This window comes from Zootoca vivipara, chromosome 4 (genome assembly GCF_963506605.1).
Source record: "Zootoca vivipara chromosome 4, rZooViv1.1, whole genome shotgun sequence".
Taxonomy (NCBI): domain Eukaryota; kingdom Metazoa; phylum Chordata; class Lepidosauria; order Squamata; family Lacertidae; genus Zootoca; species Zootoca vivipara.
The window spans coordinates 71,471,601-71,491,735 of NC_083279.1; the positions used below are offsets into that span (position 1 = coordinate 71,471,601).

Genomic DNA, 20,135 nt, shown 5'->3' on the forward strand with positions numbered 1-20,135 from the left:
TGGGATTAATCAGAGATTTGAAAATGAAAATCCACAGAATTGGATCACAATTGCTGACATAGTTCAACTTTACTTTAGAAACCGGATAGGAACGTTACAATCATGATATGCTAAATAAAGGCTAAATACAAAATTCTTGCTATCATATTAGCATTAGCAGAAGTGGACCAGTTGCCTGGGGTATCAAAGTGTGCAAAAATTGGGAAATTAAAGACATTTTTATTTTGAGAAGCTTTTCCAGCTGGGTGAGAAGGCATTGATTCTGTAGTGTTTTTAAACCTACATTTAATTGCATGTAATTTTGGTACCGTTTTAAAAGCTATTTTTAGTTGGTTTGTGCAAATTAACTTGAGACCAATAGGAAAAGGGATCCACGAATGAACAAATTTAAAAGATCTCACTTGGGAGCAGAGTACACCCAGTTGGCTATGAAATATTTTCACTTACCCTCTTGACCAAAACCTCTTGCATATAAATGTTCCGAATCTCCCCCCTCTTTGCGATTTCCACTTCCAATTCTGTAGGCTCCACTGCCTCAAACTCAAAAGTTTTGACTGTCTGCGCAGTTCCAGACGCTATTTTCATCGATTTCAAACTTGTCGACCGCATGGCAGCTTCTAAGTCCTTTACTGAAGGGGCACGATAAAAGCCTCCTCCAAAACCCCCTAGACCTCCGCCCTCTCCTGAAGGAGCTACTTGCACTGTCTCCTTGAGCCTGACCTGCTCTTCCATATCACGTTTGAACTTCATGAGCCTTTCACTGTCATACTGGAACTGTTTCTCTGGAGTCTCTTCAGGAAGGAGTTGGGGAATTGGAGGAACAGGGACATGTTGGGATGGGTGGAGGGATGACTGGATTTTTTTCAGTTCTTGCACCACACACTGGATCTCTTCAATAATAGCCACCTTGAGGTCTCGGAGGGACACAATCCATTTGTTCATTTCCAGTTTCTTATCATGTATCTGAAAGGAGGAAGGTTAGAACAGGCTTGCATTAAAGAACTCGCAACACATCAATATTCATGAACCAGTCCACCAAGACACTCTGCTTCTGCTCTTAACGCTACCTAAGCAAAATAATTTCAAAAGGAGACTCGTGAAACTGCTGAATTGCCATTCATCAAAACACTCAACTCAAGTCATTTGGATCTGAATAGAGATAAAAGTTTGCTTTCCAACTACAGATGTTCATTTGCTCAGTATGCCAGAGTGGTTATTTTATCATCTATAACTGCTCAAATTGAATTGTCACTATCTGTACATTTTGCATTCCATTTCTATCTGCTCTCACTGCTTGCAACCCCATCCCCATTTTCCCATGTGTGTATTTATTGCTACAAAAGAGGATCTGAATAAGTGGACTCTAGTCCATGTAAGCTTATCCCATAATTAAATTTTTTAAGTCTATAAGGTGCTAGAAGACTGTTGGTTGTTTTTTGTTGTTGTTTTTTTGCTTCAACTTCACACCTGGACTTTGGCCTCCCAGTTGTGGCTCCCTTCATCCAGCTTTCCATTTTCTTGCTCTCTATGATCAGGCAGCATTTAGTGGGGAGGCTTTTTCCCTAAATATTTTTTGAACTTCTGCAGAACTCAGGCTTCCCCCAAGTCTGCTAAAACTTCTGTCTTGTGCATGGGTGATACGATTTGAAGTAAAGAAGCAACAGCACACAGAAACAGCACAGGAATGGGATTATTTAAATAGTTTTTTAAAAAATTGATTATGTTATGGTTTTATTCATTTTTTAAACTACTTTTGAGTTATTTCTTACAATCAAGTGGTATATGCATTTTATGAAATTATGAAGGAAAAAAGTTTCTCTTCCTTCTAGTGCAAATGCTTAGGAGAGGACAGAGTGAATAACACAATCGGGGGGGGGGCAGAATCTACTTACAGCCACTTCTAAAGATGCCAACTGATGAGTTTTCTTGTCAGCATTAATTCTCATGTGTTCAGGAATTTTGTAGTTAGTAGCTGTTTTCAATTTGAAGTCCCCCATATTCTGTTGGGCCTCTTTGATATTTTCTACATCTTGGGGATCCTCATAGTCATCACTTGGTTTGCTCTTGAATCTGACAAGCATCAGTGAAGATAAAAGCTATCAGTCCAACAGGCAACATCAACTCACTCACTTTATAGCGTTTCATTCATCAAAGAATCTGCGGCACTAGAACTGCCCAGCTCTCATCTCATGCGGAGGCAGCAGGAAACAGACTGAAACCTTTTTATACTGAAGGGAGGAAACACAAATGGCAACAGGGAAGAGTGCTGTTATACTGAGCTCCTGCTTCCAGGCTCTCCATAGGCACCTGGTTGGTCTGTAAGATGTTCTAACTTCCCTTCCTACTAATTCACATGGAGGCATTACTGGAGAACAGACCTTTCTGTCTTACCTGCCTGCAAGTAAGAAGTTTCTGATTGCTGTGTGTGTGTGTGTGTGTGTGTCTGTGTTTAGTTGCTGGCTGAGTGGATACAGCTGGGCTGTGGGTGTGGTCAAGAGCCTGCTTTATAATACAGTAAGGACAGGCTTTGCCACTAGCAATGGGGTGACTTCTTTGGGTCTCCACTTTGAGGAGATATGGGGCCATATACCACTCCACATGATCCTACTGTTATACCACATCAAGATAACATTTTGAAATTTTGAAGTAATACGGGCCAGGTATGATTACTATTTGTTTATCAACAACATCCATCAACGATGAGCATTTGAAAAGTCCTTCCTTTTCTTTTCTTTTACTCTGACTCACAGTTCTTCCCATTCACTCCTTCTTTGTTGGATCTTAGCTTTGGCTCTGTCTGCTTTTTCAATAATTTTTCTAAGTTTTTCCATTCGATTTTCAACAATGCGGCTTGCCACCGTGTGTGGGTGCGCCTTTTTGGGCAGCTTTTCTGAATCCACTTCTTCTTCACTAATAGAAGCCTGGGTTGAAAATTTTGGCTCTGCACAAATGTGAAGAAAAATAAAGTAACATGCTTCTGTCCATATCATCCTCATGTCAATATCTAGTTCACAGGATTGTCTTAGTAGAGTGCTGCATTTACATCCACTTTGACAAAAAATGTTGTTTCATGGGAACAGTTTCCAAATTCAGCTTGCTGAATACCAAACTGGAGCTGGCCCCAAGGGATTTCCTTACAAAAGTAGGCTTTAAATGACATCTTCTGATATTTCCTGCTCTTTGCAGAGGCTAGTGTGGTTGCATCTGAGGAATTCTCACTATGGCCCCTCAATGTTGTAAAATGAAAAGCGCACCTAAGCTTCTGTGTGCAGGAGGGACTTTGTCCCAGATTTTATCTTGTGAACCACCCTGAAATCTTTTGATGAAAAGCGATATATAAATCTAATAAATAATGTCTAAAACCTTATTTCAGCATTACTTTAAATGTTAAGAGAAGCCATTGTAATAATCCTTCTATATAAAAACACCACCACCTTTACTGGTTGCCTTCAACCTAAGCCAAGGAACAAATTCTCCACTTTTCTGGCTGGTGAGAGTTCCAGGGGCAACACTTTATAAGTTGGCTTCCTTTGAAGGAGAGCACTGGAGGTTCACACCATAGATTTGGTTTATTAACAAAAAGACAAAAAGCACCTAAATGGAGGCAAGCAGCCAAGCCATTGGCTTATCAGGTAGCAGACCCCACATCACATCGCCAGAGAGAGGCAACCTTTATCTGAATATCCTTTTAGCCTTCTGTTAACTTTGCGCTTCTCTACACAGACAAACATACATACATCTTTTACATTAGCCCCCTCATCTTAGCTGGTGTGTCACTTTCTAAACTCTGATAGAATTCAAACACTCCCAACAATTTCTTGGCTCCCATGGAGGAACTATCCATTAGCCATTCCGGACCACTTTTTAAAAAATAAAAAGCAAGGTTTCCTAGGCATTATTATTATTATTATTATTATTATTATTATTATTATTATTATCATCATCTACCAGCCTGTGATATACAATCCCATGACAGTGTTCCATATGTGTTAGCACTATATAGAAAAACTAAATGAAAATATGGGTACGGTTGCACAGCTGACAAAGAGTCACATATTGGCATGGAGTCTTCCTGCTACATTTCTGCCGTCAGTAAACACATACAGTACAATTTTGACTGGACAGCACTTTCTTATACATCAGAGTGCTAAGAGCTGACAAGTCAAAGGCACCTCTACCATCTGCTCTGATAAACTGCAAACCCAGTATATTTCTGAAGAACCATTGACCCACTTGCTTAGTAGGTACTTGCTACTCCACTATATTAAAAAAAATCACAGTATTTCACCAAGAAGAAGAAGAAAGTATTGTGCTTGTGGATGAAACTGTTGACATTCAATGCAATGTGGGAATGACTGCTTGTGCGCAGCCCCCTGGATCCCAGTGCGGCTCCTGGTAGTTCAGGACTTGGTTCATCCTCCCCAGGCAGGATACCTGGGGTCTCCACCTACCTCAGTCAACCGCCCAATCCTGCCTGGGGAGGTGTTGCCAGGGGATTGAGCAGTGTTAGGGAACTGCTTTTTGAAATATAGTGTGAGGATACCATCTGACAAACCCTCTGGTATAGAATCATAACAAGTAATATAAGATGAAGGCTGGGGGGGGGGGAATATTATCTTATGGTTGTGATAGTTCTGCCACAATGTTTTCAAACCCTTACTGGCATCCTTTTGGGTCTCCGTCCTTTGGTCTGTGTCTTTTCCTTTATGGTCATACTTGCTCGTTCTTCTTTTCCCTGCTTGACTTTGTTTACTGACATTGTACAATTTTTCTGAGATCGACAACAGTCTGTACGTGGAGATTCGGTGGTTGCTTCTCATGGCACAGACCACAATGGTGTCATATTCCAAACTGGCCCGAAACCTGAGGAATCAAAGCAAATATCTAATTTTTTTTTAATGCCACATTTTCTGCTCCGTAAAGTTGTCTCGGCAGGGATCAGCCAAGCAGCAACAGCCTCTATGCCAGGGTGTAGAAACCCTTTTTCTGTCAAAGGCAGCATTCCCTCCAGGTTAATCCATCAAGGACTACATGGCAGCCACTGGGAAGGGCTAGAGTTAAAATTAGATGGAGTTTGCAGCGTTGCGTAGTTCTCTCTTCCTCTGTGCCACCTAAAGAACTCCCTTCCTGGTCTGTAACTGTCAACTCAGACCCCTTTAGCGTTTATATGCGAAGTTAGGGATTCTTTGCCACAATGTGCATCATCAGTTTACACTTGCTTACAAGTGTATTGACCCAGTGTTAAGCAGCTGTGAATAAGGCAGATTCTATGTTAGTGAACTTTAGGAACTTTAGGAAAGGGGCTGAAAATTAAAAAAAACAAAAGGTATTTGTATAATAAAAGTAAAGGGCCCCTGACAGTTGCGAACGACTCTGGGGTTGCGGTGCTCATCTCACTTTACAGGCCGAGGGAGCCGGCATTTGTCCGCAGACAGTTTTTCCGGGTCATGTCGCCAGCATGGCTAAGCCGCTTCTGGCAAAACCAGAGCAGCACATGGAAACGCTGTTTACCTTCCCACCTATTTATCTACCTTCATACAAATCTATGGGTGTCTTTACACATGGAATACCATGTGGATGTTGCACAGCTGGAAGAGGGTCAGAAAAAGGGCAACCAAATGATGAAGGGGACCAAAATGATGAAGGGGATGCAGCACCTGTCCTATGAGAAACGCTTAGGTCTTTTTAGTTTAGTTTTTAGGCTACAGTTCCCATCATCCCTGACCACTGGTCCTGCTAGCTAGGGATCATGGGAGTTGTGGGCCAAAAACATCTGGAGGGCCAAGGCTGAGGAAGCCTGTGATAGAGGCACGTAAAATTATGAAGAAAGTGGACAGAGAGAAGTGTTTCTTTCTCTTCCATAACACTAAAACCGAGTGAGGGTCATCCAACAGACTGGTGGGAGATTCGGGACAGACAAAAGGAAGCACTTCTTCACAGAGAACATAGTTTAACAATGGAATTTGCTACCACAAGTTGTTGCAAAGGCACAAACTGGGTGACTTTAAAAGGGGATTAGGCAAATTCATGGAGAATAAAGCTACCAATGGCTACCTGTCTTGATGGCTATATACTGCCTCTAGGATGAAGGACAGTATACCTCTGAATACCAGCTGCTGGGGAACAGGCAAAGGTGAGTCCCTGCGTCCTGCTGCTCTGCCTCCCATAAGCATCTGTTTGGCTCCCGTGACAGAACACTGGACAAAAAAGGCATCTGGTCTAATCCTACAGTTCTTCTCTTATGTTCTCAAGCAAAAATGAGGTACTACCAGAAAGACTTCAGTTTTCAAGGAAAAGTTTCCAGCTTTTAAAAAATAAAATAAGAACTTTGCTTAAATATAACACCTTAGCAAATTACGGATCTCTCCCAAAATTTGAGGACAGGGGGAAATGGCACTTGCCGATTCTCTACTTTCCGCAGCCCAATGCGATGTTTCTCCTGTTCCCAGGCCAATTCCTTTAGGACGAGCCGGATCTTATGCGCAGTCTTTCTGTCCATCTCTGCACGGATTCTGCGGTCCAACTCAAATTGCTACATATTGAAAAAGTAGCATTTCATTTTATGGTGGCTACGATGATGCTTTGTTTGTTTGCTGGATGTCTACTCTGCTTCTCAGCAGCGCTCCCGGGTGCTGGGATGTGATGGATCATGATAGTCCAAAGGAGAGATGGGGGAACTGTGGAACCTCCAGATGATGTTGGACTCCAGTTCTCATCAGCCCCATTGAGAATGGCCAATGGTATGGGATAATAGGAGCTGAAGTCCAAAAGCATCCAGAATCAGAGGTACCCCAGCATCTGTTTACAGACAAGGGGTGGCCCATCCCGTCTCAACCACCTGAGGCAAAACAGGACTGTGCCCATGTTGCCCCCCCCCCTTTCGCCATCACCAGAATGCACCTCTTCTCCTCCTGAATAGTTCTACCAAGGGCAAGATGTAATTTCTGCTCCCATGCTAGAAAGATTGTGATTTTATTGTGATCTTTTTGCAAGCTGGTTTTTAGAGCCTTTTGGAGCTATAGAGTGAGATAAAAGTATTCTAAATAAAATGAATGAAGAAATAAAAATACTGGTGAAATCCTAACTGCCATCAGCAATTTGCCTAATTTAGGATCAGCCTGACAGCAACCTGAACAATATTTTAAAGCAGCCATAGTCCCGCCTCAGCTAATTCATTTCTCTACTTCCAAACTGTTCCCAATGATGTCCACTTGTAAGATTCACTGTTCAAAGCAATCACCTGAATGTATTAGTCAATCTTTACATATACACGGAACCAAAGCTAAATCTTGTAGTTCTTGATATGCTTTACACTTTACATGCATGGTAAAAAAAACAGATTACAGGATTACAGATTAACAGATTACAGGATGGGTGACACCTGGCTTGAGAGCAGTACATGTGAAAAGGATCTAGGAGTCTTGGTAGACCACAAACTTGACATGAGTCAACAGTGTGATGCAGCAGCTAAAAAAGCCAATGCAATTTTGGGCTGCATCAATAGGAGTATAGCATTACAAAAATACAAGCCACACTAAGGCATTAATTTGTACCTCTAAAGAAAGAAAAACCATACATACTGCTCTGTGAAATTGCATGTGAGATGGCAGCTGACGGTTCATTTGGAGCAAATTCTGAAACTCCTCCCTTAGAGTGCTTAGTTCTTGTCTCTTAATAGATTTCTTCTTTTCTGCTATCCTCATTATATAATCGTGTTCCTTTTTTTGCTTGGCATTTTCAATACTAGAAATGTGAGAAAAGAAAGAAAGAGAAGATGGAGCAGTTTAAACTTAAATTCTGGAAGTGGGCCTACAGAAAAGCATAACATTTCATTATGCAATAAAGGTTTTTTACAGCAAAAAACATACAGCTTGGGGTCCCTTCCAACTCTACAATTCTATCTACAAAATATCCAGTTTTGCAATATTTGGATAAGCTAATTGGGACAGTGTTGTATAAACAAATTAATTTGTATGGGATTGAGCTATTAGATGGAGCTACCAAATGAATGATTAAAAAGCTGACAGAAGCTGCACCACAATTATCCTGACAAAAGCCAACAGTGGCTTTTGAGGTGGGCTGGGTGGGTATGAAACCTTTATGCATCGAATAAATGTTTCAACAGAGTAGAGCATGCTTATCTAGAAGTCATCTAGATCTGACCTCTTAATTCAGGCACCCCCAAACTAGGCCCTCCAGACATTTTGGGACTACAACTCCCATCATCCCTAGCTGACAGGACCAGTGGTCAGGGATGATGGGAATTGTAGTCCCAAAACATCTGGAGGGCTGGGTTTGGGGGGGGGGTGCCTGTCTTAATTCATACTGGCATCTAAGGCACCAATCCAGAAGTAAGAGAGATATTTGAGGGGAATAGCTTTAACAACATGACTTGCCAATAGGCCACACCGGATGAGGGTGCACTGCCATTTCAAAGAGGCCATTAGCAAAACCCATTCCTCATGAGGGATTTGGAAGCAAAGTCTCTCTTTCAGCAGCTTTACCTGTACGCAGTAGGATCGACAATATCTTCTGCTGCTCTCTCTTTTTCGAGGCCTCTCTGTGGAAGAATGTAATTAAACAATTGATGGCACTGTCAACTGTTGGCATGGCTGTTCCTGAAGTTAGGTTGGAATTGCATGCAGCTCCTCACAAGCATAGTACTGTAATTCATATAGGATATAAAAGACACAATGGTGTCTTTCTAGTAATCAACCTCCCCGAGGCCCAACCCTAAGGAGACTGAAAAAAAGGTTCATCAAGGAGAAACAGCTGAGAGTTTCCCAATAATTGTGCACTTAAAATCTTCCTGGCTGTTACTTACCCTTGGAGAGGGCACCTTAGCCTTTAGCACTTTCTTAACCTCCTCAGCTGAAAGGATGTTATAAGTAAAGATATTGCCATCTGCTCCACAGGTCACAAGAAACCGATCATCAAAACTTGGATAGATGCCTTGAATTTGCCCATAGTTATTATCATGCATGCTGTATGACCAATATCCAGCTATATTGTCTTTGGAGAGCGATTTCTCGTAAAGAGCATAGATCCGTACTGCTCCATCCTGCATGCCACAGATCATTAGCAAGCCAGTGGAGCTGTGGAAGTAATCAAAACGTAAACAGCTGAGGGTAATTACTTTCTCCACAATGCCCTGCGAAATGGATATCTAAGGGAGCTACCCAACCCCAAGATCTACTGGTATGTGCAAGTTAGGATCCAGAAATTCAGGCTCAGACAACCAATTCCTAACACAGCCAGGCTAGGTTGAATCCTGGTTCAACCAAAGATACACCAGCATAACTCCCACAACCAAGCTCAGCCAGGATTTAGTTAGCTGAGCCAAGACGGACGGATTTTATATGGCTGTAAGCCCTGAAAAATGGGCGTTCTGGGGAAGTGGTGGGATGGGACCAGACAGAGGGACTTGGATCCTAACTTCTACTAACTTCTATTCAGCTCAGCCACATAACCTGTCAACTTGGCAGGACTCATGCTGTTATGAAGAGCAGTGTAGGTCAAGCCCTATTTCAAAGGTCTGTTTTTCCATTGCCAGGTTTACACCAGCTCAGCCAGCAGTAGTTCTGCTCTCGAACAGAGTTTGGAACAGCTCGATTGAAGGCAGTGTAAGTTCCACTTGCCTCCAATATTTAGTATTGTTCTATGAATCCTAAGAAGGCCCAGGTAATGTGAGGCATCCAAAGTTCTAGTAGGAAAAAGTTAATGCTGGCAGAGGTCTTTTCTGCAGCATTTGACTAATAGATTTTTTGGGGGGGATCACAGTGTTTCCTCAGTTCTAAGGGAAGCATACCATTTGTGGCTGCATCCACACTATATACCTAAAGCGCATGGCTTCCCCCAAATAATCCTAGGAACTGTAATCACCCACCACAGAGCTACAATTCCAAGCACCCTTCATAAACTACAGTTCCCAGGATTATCAGAGGGGGGATCTATGTGCTTTGAATGCACGGTGTGAATGTGACCTGTGTCACATTTTAGGATTGTACCTTAAAAAGGTATATGAGCAAAACACTTGGGTTGGAGGTTTCTGGAGCCTTTAACATCTCTTAAATCCAATTCGAGTTACACATAAACTGATGCTTATGAACTCTTTGCATACAAACTCACTGCTATCTTCACCACTTTGACTTGTGGCTCCTCCTGGCATCAGCATTGGCCAGCAGCGGAGCAAGCCGATCGGGCACCTGGGGTGGCATGCATGCCCTGTTCCCAGGGGCGAGGCCAGCCGTCCACAGAGGCACTGTGAGGCCTCCAGCTGTGGGCGCCCAAGCCACCTCATCACTCCCAGGAGAGACATGTGACTCGGGCACGCTGCAGGCCCTGCAGTGAGTGCCACCCAGCATTTTGTCACCCGCCTCACTGGTGACACCTGGGGTGGGCCGCCCCTACCACACCCCTTTTCCTCCGCCCCTGGTGTTGGCATAGATGGACGAGGGATTCATTATTTCCAACAGGGCGGCTACTGCTGACAAAAGCCAATGCACTGCAAAGGCCATACCATTCCACCCTCCTCTCAATCCCTTGTTTCTCTCTCTTCCATCTAGATACATACAAAAGGGTATCTGAATTCATCCCAACCATCACCTAATAATAATAATAATAATAATAATAATAATAATAATAATAATAATTTTTTATTTATACCCCGCCCATCTGGCTGGGTTTCCCCAGCCACTCTGGGCGGCTTCCAACAGAAATATTAAAATACACTAATTTCTTAAAGATTAAAAGCTTCCCTAAACAGGGCTGCCTTCAGATGTCTTCTAAAAGTCTGGTAGTTGTTTTTCTTTTTGACATCTGGTGGGAGGGCGTTCCACAGGGGGGGCCACTATCGAGAAGGCCCTCTGCCTGGTTCCCTGTAACTTGGCTTCTTGCAGCGAGGGAACTGCCAGAAGGCCCTCAGCGCTGGACCTCAGTGTCCAGGCAGAGTGATGGAGGTGGAGACGCTCCTTCAGGTATACTGGACCGAGGCTCATTCACCCTTGCATCTTGCTTCCGGGGCCTGCTCTACCCTGATCTCTGCAGAGAAGAGGCAGCTCCTCCTCGAGGATACACATTTAGTGGGGGACCAGCCAACCCAGTGCTGCAGCAACCCACCTCTATATCTGCATGCATATAGTGATTTATACATTATGAGGGTGAAAAGAGAACCATTGGGTCAGTGGGAAGGGGCCCCCGAGCTAGTCTGGAGCCACATTTGCTACTGCATGTATGGAAATAATTTCAATCTTTGAAAATCCAAATGCTTGGTTTTTTATAAAGAAGGGTATGAAAGGGGGGGATTTATTTCTTGTCCTGCTATATGCCCTGACCAGGATGCAAAAGTAACAGCTTAAACTAATTCAGTATGTCTAAGTATGTCTAACAGCATTTCATAATATTTGCTCAAAATACTACTTTCAGGCGGTGACAGTCAGAGTGCTAACCAGCCTGCCATTATATCAAGAGATCAGCTCCTGCAAATATATACACAGGCATATAGTTTATAAAAGAAGAACAAACAAACAAAGACCAAGTGTTTCACACTTATTTTAAAAACCCAACTCAACCCATGAAACCAACCAACATACTGTAAAAGACATATTACCAAAACACAATCCGTCTAATGGCAGTGTCATCTGTATCTTCTAAATGAATATAGGCAAAAGGTTCATCTTTCCGAGCCTCGGGTTCTTTGTCGCCTTGCTGATGAGAAAATGCACAGTGGAACAGGAATCCAGTATCGTACTCTCCCTAAAGGAAAGAGTGAGTTATGAAGAGTTGTTAACTTTATTTCTTGTTTCCTTCTTTCTCCTCTCTCCCCCCGCCCCAAATTAATCTATCACAGTTTGGAAAATTCCAGAGTAAAACTTCCTCCTTTCCCAAAATTGGTTTCATCACCAGTTGTATTTCATACCATATTATAGGCAAACACACTTCATTTCTACCTCCAGGTAAGGGGCTTCCTTTGAAAAATAAGCTTGCAATTCTGCTTTAAAATTAAACAAAAGGTGGAGAACAGCACTAGAATGAAAAGAAACAAGAGTGAAGACTATGCTTGCATGTTTAAGACACACCCAGAATCAGCATGACATTCTTGCATCTTGTGGTTTTTAGCATTTGCATTTTACATTTAGATTTTAATCTTGCTTTGCATCTGGGGTTGGCAGGAAGAGTGCCAATCAAAATTGACAATGGGAGTGATGCCACTACTGAAGTCCTGAGAGATTGCTTAGCATCCCTCTATGTGAAACAAAAAAACTCAAACCGCTTTCAAATAGAACTGAGACAGAGGTGAATGTGAAAAGCCAGCTCCTTCGGCCATTTAAGCTGCATTCTCATTATACTATAAAAGAAGGAAGAAACTACTCTCCTCATTTTGTTATCTGTGAGAAAGAAAGAAAGATTGGCTTACCAACGACAACCAAAATTTCCCTGGCCGAGAGTAAAACCCACACAGGATGGGGCTTGGAGTCTCTGGGATATAGATTTCAGGCAGTGGTTCCTCTTCCACAGCTTCTTCCTGTGGAAATTCAATTTCCTCCATTGTTTTCCCCTCATTCAGTTGCTGCTGTATCCATTCCTGCTTTGCTTTCTCCTTCTCTAGTCTCACTTTTTCTCTGCGTTCAAGTTCCTCTTGAAGCTTTTTAAAAGAGCCAGTAAAATAAGAGCATTAAAAAAACAACTGTGTTGATCACACCAAAAGCCCATCTAGTCCAGCATCCTTCTCCCACGGGCAACCAGGAACGTCTGCAAAGCCCACAGATAGGACTTCATTCACTAACTGTGTTACAGGTAGGTAGCCGTGTTGGTCTGAGTCGAAACAAAAGGATTTTTTTTTATTTTGTGTGTGTGTGTGTGTGTGTGTGTGTGTGTGTGTGTTGCTTAGTTTTATCTGTTTGGGAATTGAGAGCAACAGCCCGCATCTGTCATTGTTCTTTAGCGGTTGGCATTCACAGGCATTCAGAGGCAAGGCCTCTCTGATCCTGGAGGCAGACACATTCATAATCAACAGATCCTAATATTTTAGGAAATAATTTCTGCTGGGGTACGAAGTCCTTAGCTGCAGTCTTACATCCAGGACCACAATAACTAACGAGCTCAGCATTTCTTACTTCAGTATTCTATAATGACTACAGATTGCATTTCCTTATTTGCATGTGGTGCTTTACCAGAATCCGAGATTTTATGCTGGAGAAACGAAAATATTGTGTAGGCAAGTCTTTTATCCTGTAGGTGGTTGCTGCGTTGTAGTTCCCAGGGTCTGGAGCAGGAACCTGGACAACAATGCCGTTCTTGCATAAAATAAGTAGCGTGCTCTCAGGCTACAGAAGGAGGACATGAAACACAAGTGTCAGGCATGTGTATGTTGCTGAATTTTGATGGTGATGGTGCAACATTCTTATGTTCTTAAAAATAGGTCAGAGCTCAAGGACAACTGTTGCCAAAATGAAACACAAACATAGTTGTAAACAGGAGGGAATGGAAGTGGCAGATCACCCACCACTTCCCTGCTGGCTCATGTTGGACAAAGTGAGAGGTGCAGAAAGTTGGCATTGCATATTTCTCATGCAGATTTTGAGATATCTAAATTTCACCCATTGCTGCCAAAGTGGGGTGGGTGTGGGTGGGGATTAGTTACCCCAGCTCCAGGCTGGCATAGAAAGGGAGTTGAATCACTGGGGCATTCCCAAAGAACAGAGGGACCTTGGAGCCAGTCCCTGTCCTGCCCCAGAAATGCTTCATGGGAGGGGAGTGCTAAATGCCAGTTACTGATGACAACATAACCACCAATGGATAAACACAGCATTGCAATGTGTTACAACATAAATCATGAGATGCAAATACTATGAAAAACACCGCTACTCACATGAGAAAGAGGAGACCACTGCAATGCCTGAACGGGCCCTGGGACAGAGATGAAGCCAATTGCCTCATATTTATCTTCAACGGTAAAGAAGAACACAGTTTTATCATTACTCTGAGAAGGAAAAGACGGAAGAATGAATAAAGCCACGCATTCCACAAGAGTAGCTATGCTAGTCTGCTGCTGCAAAGAACAGAGTCCCACCACAACCCAACCCTCTGATTTAGCATCAACCTTGATATACAAAAGCCTACGTCATCAGCTAGTGTTACAAGGATGACAAGGAACAATTAATGAGTATTTGTTGGGTTTGGTCAGTCAACCAGCTACAAATTCACCTAACAGTTAACTCATTCAACGCACATTTTACCAACTTCCTCGAGAGAATATCATGGAGGACTTTGTCAGAAGCCTTACTGAAATCAAGATAAACTATGTCCACAGCACTGCCCTGATCCACCAACTTTGTAGTTCCATCAAAAAAGAAAAAAGATTGGCCTGGCGTGACTTATTTTTGAGAAACCCATGCTCATTCTTTGTAATCACATCATTCTTATCTGCTCTAGTAAGGCATCATCCAAGTCTTCAGTCTGGCTTGGCAGTCTATAGCCAATACCCACAGTAAGGTCAGTAATGAATCTAATTAAGAGAAAGGACTTTTAAAAACTTTTTAAAATCAAACAATTCTTACATAAGAAGAAGATATGGTTTAAAGCATAGAACATATACAAAAAACACAACACTGATGATTTTAACACGCAAATTCAAATCTAAAACCTTTCCATGAATCCTTAAGGAACGAGCCTTTCTTTTATAGTCTTAGCCAAATGTTCTCTCTGAGCTGGGCCTCAAAGGTGCAGAGAAGAAGCTAAGATGATGTGAGAAGCAGAGGTATCAAAAAATCTCCTGAATAATTCTCTGAACTGACTCATTATACACTGAAACGTGTATGGATCAGCACAAATCTCTCATTTCAAAAATGTATTGGACCATAATTCTTAGGTAATGAACAATCTGAAGTTAAGTTTGATCATCTACATCTCAGCATTTGCAGTAGTAAATTTCCACTAACGTTCAAAACAAAACAGTTTTTAGGTTTGGTTGAAACATACCCCTGTGGCAAGCAATTCCCCATTACGCTCATAGGCCAAAGCTGTTACTATAGTAGTATGAGGTTTGAACGCCTGTTTCAGACGCAAGGCTGCAGGCGCTCCTTTGTCCCGTCCAGACACAACAGGAAGTCCCTTTGGATCGAAAAGTTCAATAACGCGTACAACGCCATCTTGAAAACCTACAACCATTATGCCTTTCTTGGGATTTACCTTCAAGAAAACAGAATAACATTGTGATTAAGAGCGAATTTAAACCCTGCCTTATACATCGTCTCATAAATCTATGTAAAGTATGTAATTGTTTGTACAGAGGGAGAATAAACCATGTTGTGAGTGGCGTTTTCTTCTCAAATACCAATACTAAACTATTTTCTTTCACTGTCACCAGAAAACTCGGGAGGGGGTGCAAAAAACAAAATCCGTAAAAGTAAAATGTTTGCCAAATAATAAATATGAAAACCCATCAAAACAAAACTGAAAACCTTAGATGTTATGGACCCCAGCCAGCAGACCTCTGCAGCTCAAAACATCTGGAGGACATCAGTATGTGAAACTAGAGGAACAGGAATTAAGAACAATCCAGACAACCTGCTCCTCAATCTCATTATGCTCCATTTTAGGAGAGGGGCAGAATAAACCATAAGCCATTTGTACATTAAAACAGCTAGGCTCCAGCCATTCTGTCTTGCACTACCATCCATATACTTCCTCTTTCTATCTTGCACTACTTACCACGTTTGGTGCCCAGACCATTACTGTTCCTCCCTGTTTAAACTTCATCTCAGTCAACTGCACATTGTCAACAAAATCGAAGACACGAACTGTACCTGCATTAGATGGTTAACAGGGGATCAGAATAAGAAGGAGCCAGATCTCCGTTGCTTTTTAAAATTTAAGCAACACATTTTACATGGGGGCTCTGAAAAAACAAAGAAACTACACCATTACAAGTGATCCGTGGATTATTCCCCAAACGTGTCTACTTAAGATAACTTATTTTAACCTTGAAAACTGAGTGTGGGAGGAGTCAGAAGGAAAAAGATATGTACTTACGGTCAAGACCAGTGGTGGCCATGATATAAGTGACTGGAGAAACACACATGGCTTCTATCTTTCCTGAATGAAAAGTAAAGAGGCATTCTGGATCATGAGTCTACAGGGGAAAAGAAATAAAATGGGTTTTCTTCAGAGGCCTATTTGTAAAAGTATTTTAAAAGTTTTGTGTAACAGGGTCACCTAGGGACATATCATTAAAGCCCCTCTGAAAATCTGATCGCTAAAATGCATTGGACATTCAAACTGGGGTTCCTAGTTTTCAATCTAGGGCACAAATTGAGTATCAGATAAACAAAGACAAAAAAACACTGATATTTGTTAAAGGTTTTTAACAGTGCTCTTTTTTTTATTACAAAAAAAAAGTTGCTGGTGCTCACCATGAAGTTGTTACAGCAAGTGCCACACTTTTAACATTTGGGGGGGGGGAGGTGCTGGTACTGCACACCCTTGAGTACCCCCCCCCCAGAAAAAAGCACCGGTTTTAAATCAGTATACTTTGTATTTTCAAGGAGGAAGCATCAGTGGTGCCTTATATCTGTTCTTTTGAAGACCTTGTTTGTTGAACGCTTAGGGCCAAGCTAACAAGACATGAAAGATCTGACCGGATTTCCTGCTATGTTTTTCTGTTCCTGAACATAGCCAATTGGGAAGCCCAGCTTGGATTAGAGCCAAATTACATCCACAGAAACAGGGTAAAGTCTAAATGCAAAAGAGGGGAAAGTGGGTGCCTCACCTTGCATGAGTACTTTCCACTGAGGCTGCCCCACCATTGGAACCACAAACTAGTACTGACATTTTTGAGGCCATCTTTCTCAAAGTAATAAACTACAGAAGCTGCACATCTTTTAAAGATAAAATATTGGCTTCTATTTAACTATCAGGTATAACAAAAGTACAGTGGAGGAATGATTGGGGAACAAAACAGAAAGGAAAACTTACAACATTTGTGAAACTCAAATCAAGCTTCCAGATGGCTCCATTGGCATCCTAGTAAAGAAGAAAAAACACTTAGCTTTTTGCTATTACTTCAAACAGTATTTACATCCCTCTCCTAAAGACATTGGCTTGGATCCAGAGAATTTTAGCTGCACTTCCCCAAGCAAATAAACAACTAACTTGTCCCACAAAAAAAAAATCCTTCCAGTAGCACCTTAGAGACCAACTAAGTTACCGGTAGTTATTGGTATGAGCTTTTGTGTGCATGCACACTTCTTCAGATACAGAACTTAGCCTTTTCTCCCTTCCAACAACAATCAAGATTCCCATCCCTGTGGTAACTATTCTTAGATCCTAGGGGTGCCAATGGGAGGTTCCCCCTTAAGAGTTAACAGGAACTGTATGAAAGCAAGTGAGAACTGAATGCTCAGCCTTGCCCTTCCCCCAAGCTGCAAGGTCTGGAATAAGATTCATTCAAGCCCCTGGAATTTTATTCCTTCCTTCCATTTTTATTTTTTGTTTCACCTGAGTGGTACTTTCCTAGTTTGGTGGCTGGTTTTGAGGTTGTTGTTTTTTTGTTTGTTTTTTTGCTTTAGCTTCAAAGGTTACCATGACATCACATCCTACACATGAAAAAGGGTTGTGCACACCACTGAATCAGGGCACACACTCTCTGTTGACTAATGTGCAACCTAAAAAACAACAACACAACCCTATATACCACAGGGGAGGACTAAAACAATGCTTACCTGAGCATACCAAAATGGTTCTCCACGTTCATGAATTTTCACCATATAGTTCAGATTTACATTTTTGCCAACTAAAAGTTCATTAATGTGTTCCACCTCCAGCAGTCCAGTGTCATCCACAATATCAGCTGTATCTATTGTTTCAAAATCCCAAACCTTCATGGAGTTTGGAAAAGAAAATATTATCTATTGTTGCCAAATGCCAGTACCAATGCTTTAAATGTTAAAATTTGGCTACTATGAGCCAACCTAAGGGAAGGAGTAGTTCAAATTCAATAGGATTTTTCATTCACATGCAACTGATGGGAAGGGATAATGTAAACCTTTCTCTCCCTACCGTGCTTCTTACAAAAAATCGCCTCTTGAATATGCTATCTGGATTTCAAGGGAAGCCTCTGTTGATGTCACTGGTGTCAATTGATGTTTCCCTTCAAATGCAGAAAGCAGTTTCAGAGAGGCAACTTTTGTCAGGACTGTGGCAGGGGGGTAGTTAAATTTTCCCTCCCTCCTCCAGGCTCTACAGTTGCCATTTACACAAGAAACAACAGACACATTAACCATCACATCTATTTGGGTTCTTTTCACTGTACGTTCTTTATTATGTGTGCTCATGTAACTATTGGGGTAGTCATAGGTCATCCCGCTTTTAAAGCTATTTGTGCCTGCAAAAGTTTTAGGGTAGCCATAACCACTTTAATTCCAAGCTGTGCACATCCTGCAACTTCCTATTTCACAACTGCCCTGGTGGGTTTTTTTGTCTCACTTTTGCTGTGCTATTGCCTCTCTGACAGCAACCACGTGGTCCAACTGGGGAAGCATCACAGAATTCCTCAAGAAGGGTAAAAAACCATCATTAACGCGCTCCTATTGTGTCAAGAACATGATACAGAATATACTGTCAATCAAGTAAGATATGTTCAAGAAAGCCTTAGCAAATGAAGAAGGAAGCAATGTTCTCATACGAATGGTGTTTCTCAAAGGTGTTGAACACATTACATGATGGTTATACTGCCTTCTTTTACCAAAGACAGGAAATGCAAACAGGTCTTTGTCAGTCTGCTTCAGGCCAAGACAGGAAATAGATTGAGAAGGAGAGGGGTGACTAAAGGGCAAATACCTGTCTGCACTTCCTGTTTTTGGGCACAGCAGGGCAAGCTTAACCCACCACCTGTTTGTATAGGTACTCAGGTTGTGAAATAACCACCCCAAGCACACTTACAATAAATCTCGTTCAGTCTCAGCACCAGGTTAATGAAATATTCCAGCAGGAATCTTATTAGTAAAAACCAGTGGTCACTGTTAATAAAAAAGGTAAAGGACCCCTGGACGGTTAATTCCACTCAAATGAGTCTATGAGGTTGTGGTGCTCATATCGCTTTCAGGCCAAGGAAGCCAGTGTTAGTCCACAGACAGCTATCTGGGTCATGTGGCCAGCATGACTAAACCGCTTCTGGCACAACGGAACACTGTGGCAAAAGCCAGAGGCCACGGAAATGCCATTTACCTTCCCGCCACAGTGGTACCTATTTTTCTACTTGCACTGGCGTGCTTTCAAACTACTAGGTTGGCAGGAGCTGGGACAGAGCAACGGGAGCTCACTCCATCATGGGGATTCGAACCACTGACCTTCCGATCGGCAAGCCCAAGAGGTTGCCGATCACAGTGGTTTAGATCACAGTGCCACCCGAGTCCCACTGTTAATAATAATAATAATAATAATTTATTATTTATACCACGCCCATCTGGCTGGGTTTCCCCAGCCACTCTGGGCGGCTTCCAACCGAATATTAAAAACAGTACAGCATCAAACATTAAAAACTTCCCTAAACAGGGCTGCCTTCAGTTGTCTTCTAAAAGTAGAATAGCTGCTTATTGCCTTGACATCTGCCAGGAGGGCGTTCCACAGGGTGGGTGCCACTACCGAGAAGGCCCTCTGTCTGGTTCTGTTAATATTTTGTCTGGTCTGTTAATAGTTTGATAAAAAGTGCAGAAGAGTAAACAGTACCATCAACCCATGAATAATCCTGGGTACACTCAATATGTCTCTTCTTTATACACTTAATATTTAAGAAAACACATACCCCCCAAAAAAAAGATTTAAGAAAATACTCACCCTAATAAAGCCATCTGATCCAACACTGACCACCTCTCCCTCATCCAGAATTATCTGATTAATTGGGCCGTTGTGGCAATTTTTACGCCCAGGCCGACAAAGTTCCACTTTTATGAGGCCCCCTTCCCACAGCAACAAGTTGCCCCATTCTGATCCTGAAAGTACCTTTCATGCAGAGAAAACAAAATGCATTAGTATTCTATCATATTGATGTATATCTGAAAAGGGATACAGGGAAGGACACATTAAGTTACATCCCAAGTTTTCACAGACAACAGATACATTTTCTAGGAAAATGGCAA

At 42.1% G+C, this 20,135-nt stretch overlaps 1 protein-coding gene across 4 annotated transcripts in view; it reads right to left on the reverse strand.

Moving 5' to 3' along the window:
- Positions 1-20,135, reverse strand: part of CFAP44 (cilia and flagella associated protein 44) — a 40,616-nt gene that overhangs the window by 10,138 nt on the left and 10,343 nt on the right. For all 4 annotated transcript variants that reach the window (XM_035114394.2, XM_035114399.2, XM_060273739.1 and 1 more), the window contains 18 exons: positions 19,834-19,998; positions 17,721-17,876; positions 16,975-17,022; positions 16,033-16,132; positions 15,712-15,806; positions 14,980-15,189; positions 13,871-13,981; positions 13,173-13,325; positions 12,416-12,643; positions 11,609-11,754; positions 8,825-9,095; positions 8,505-8,560; positions 7,581-7,743; positions 6,402-6,532; positions 4,661-4,863; positions 2,749-2,941; positions 1,893-2,070; positions 448-963 (listed from right to left, as the gene is read on the reverse strand). In XM_035114394.2, coding sequence (XP_034970285.1) covers positions 448-963; positions 1,893-2,070; positions 2,749-2,941; positions 4,661-4,863; positions 6,402-6,532; positions 7,581-7,743; positions 8,505-8,560; positions 8,825-9,095; positions 11,609-11,754; positions 12,416-12,643; positions 13,173-13,325; positions 13,871-13,981; positions 14,980-15,189; positions 15,712-15,806; positions 16,033-16,132; positions 16,975-17,022; positions 17,721-17,876; positions 19,834-19,998 — 3,123 coding nt within the window. The remainder of the gene's footprint in view (positions 1-447; positions 964-1,892; positions 2,071-2,748; positions 2,942-4,660; positions 4,864-6,401; positions 6,533-7,580; positions 7,744-8,504; positions 8,561-8,824; positions 9,096-11,608; positions 11,755-12,415; positions 12,644-13,172; positions 13,326-13,870; positions 13,982-14,979; positions 15,190-15,711; positions 15,807-16,032; positions 16,133-16,974; positions 17,023-17,720; positions 17,877-19,833; positions 19,999-20,135) is intronic.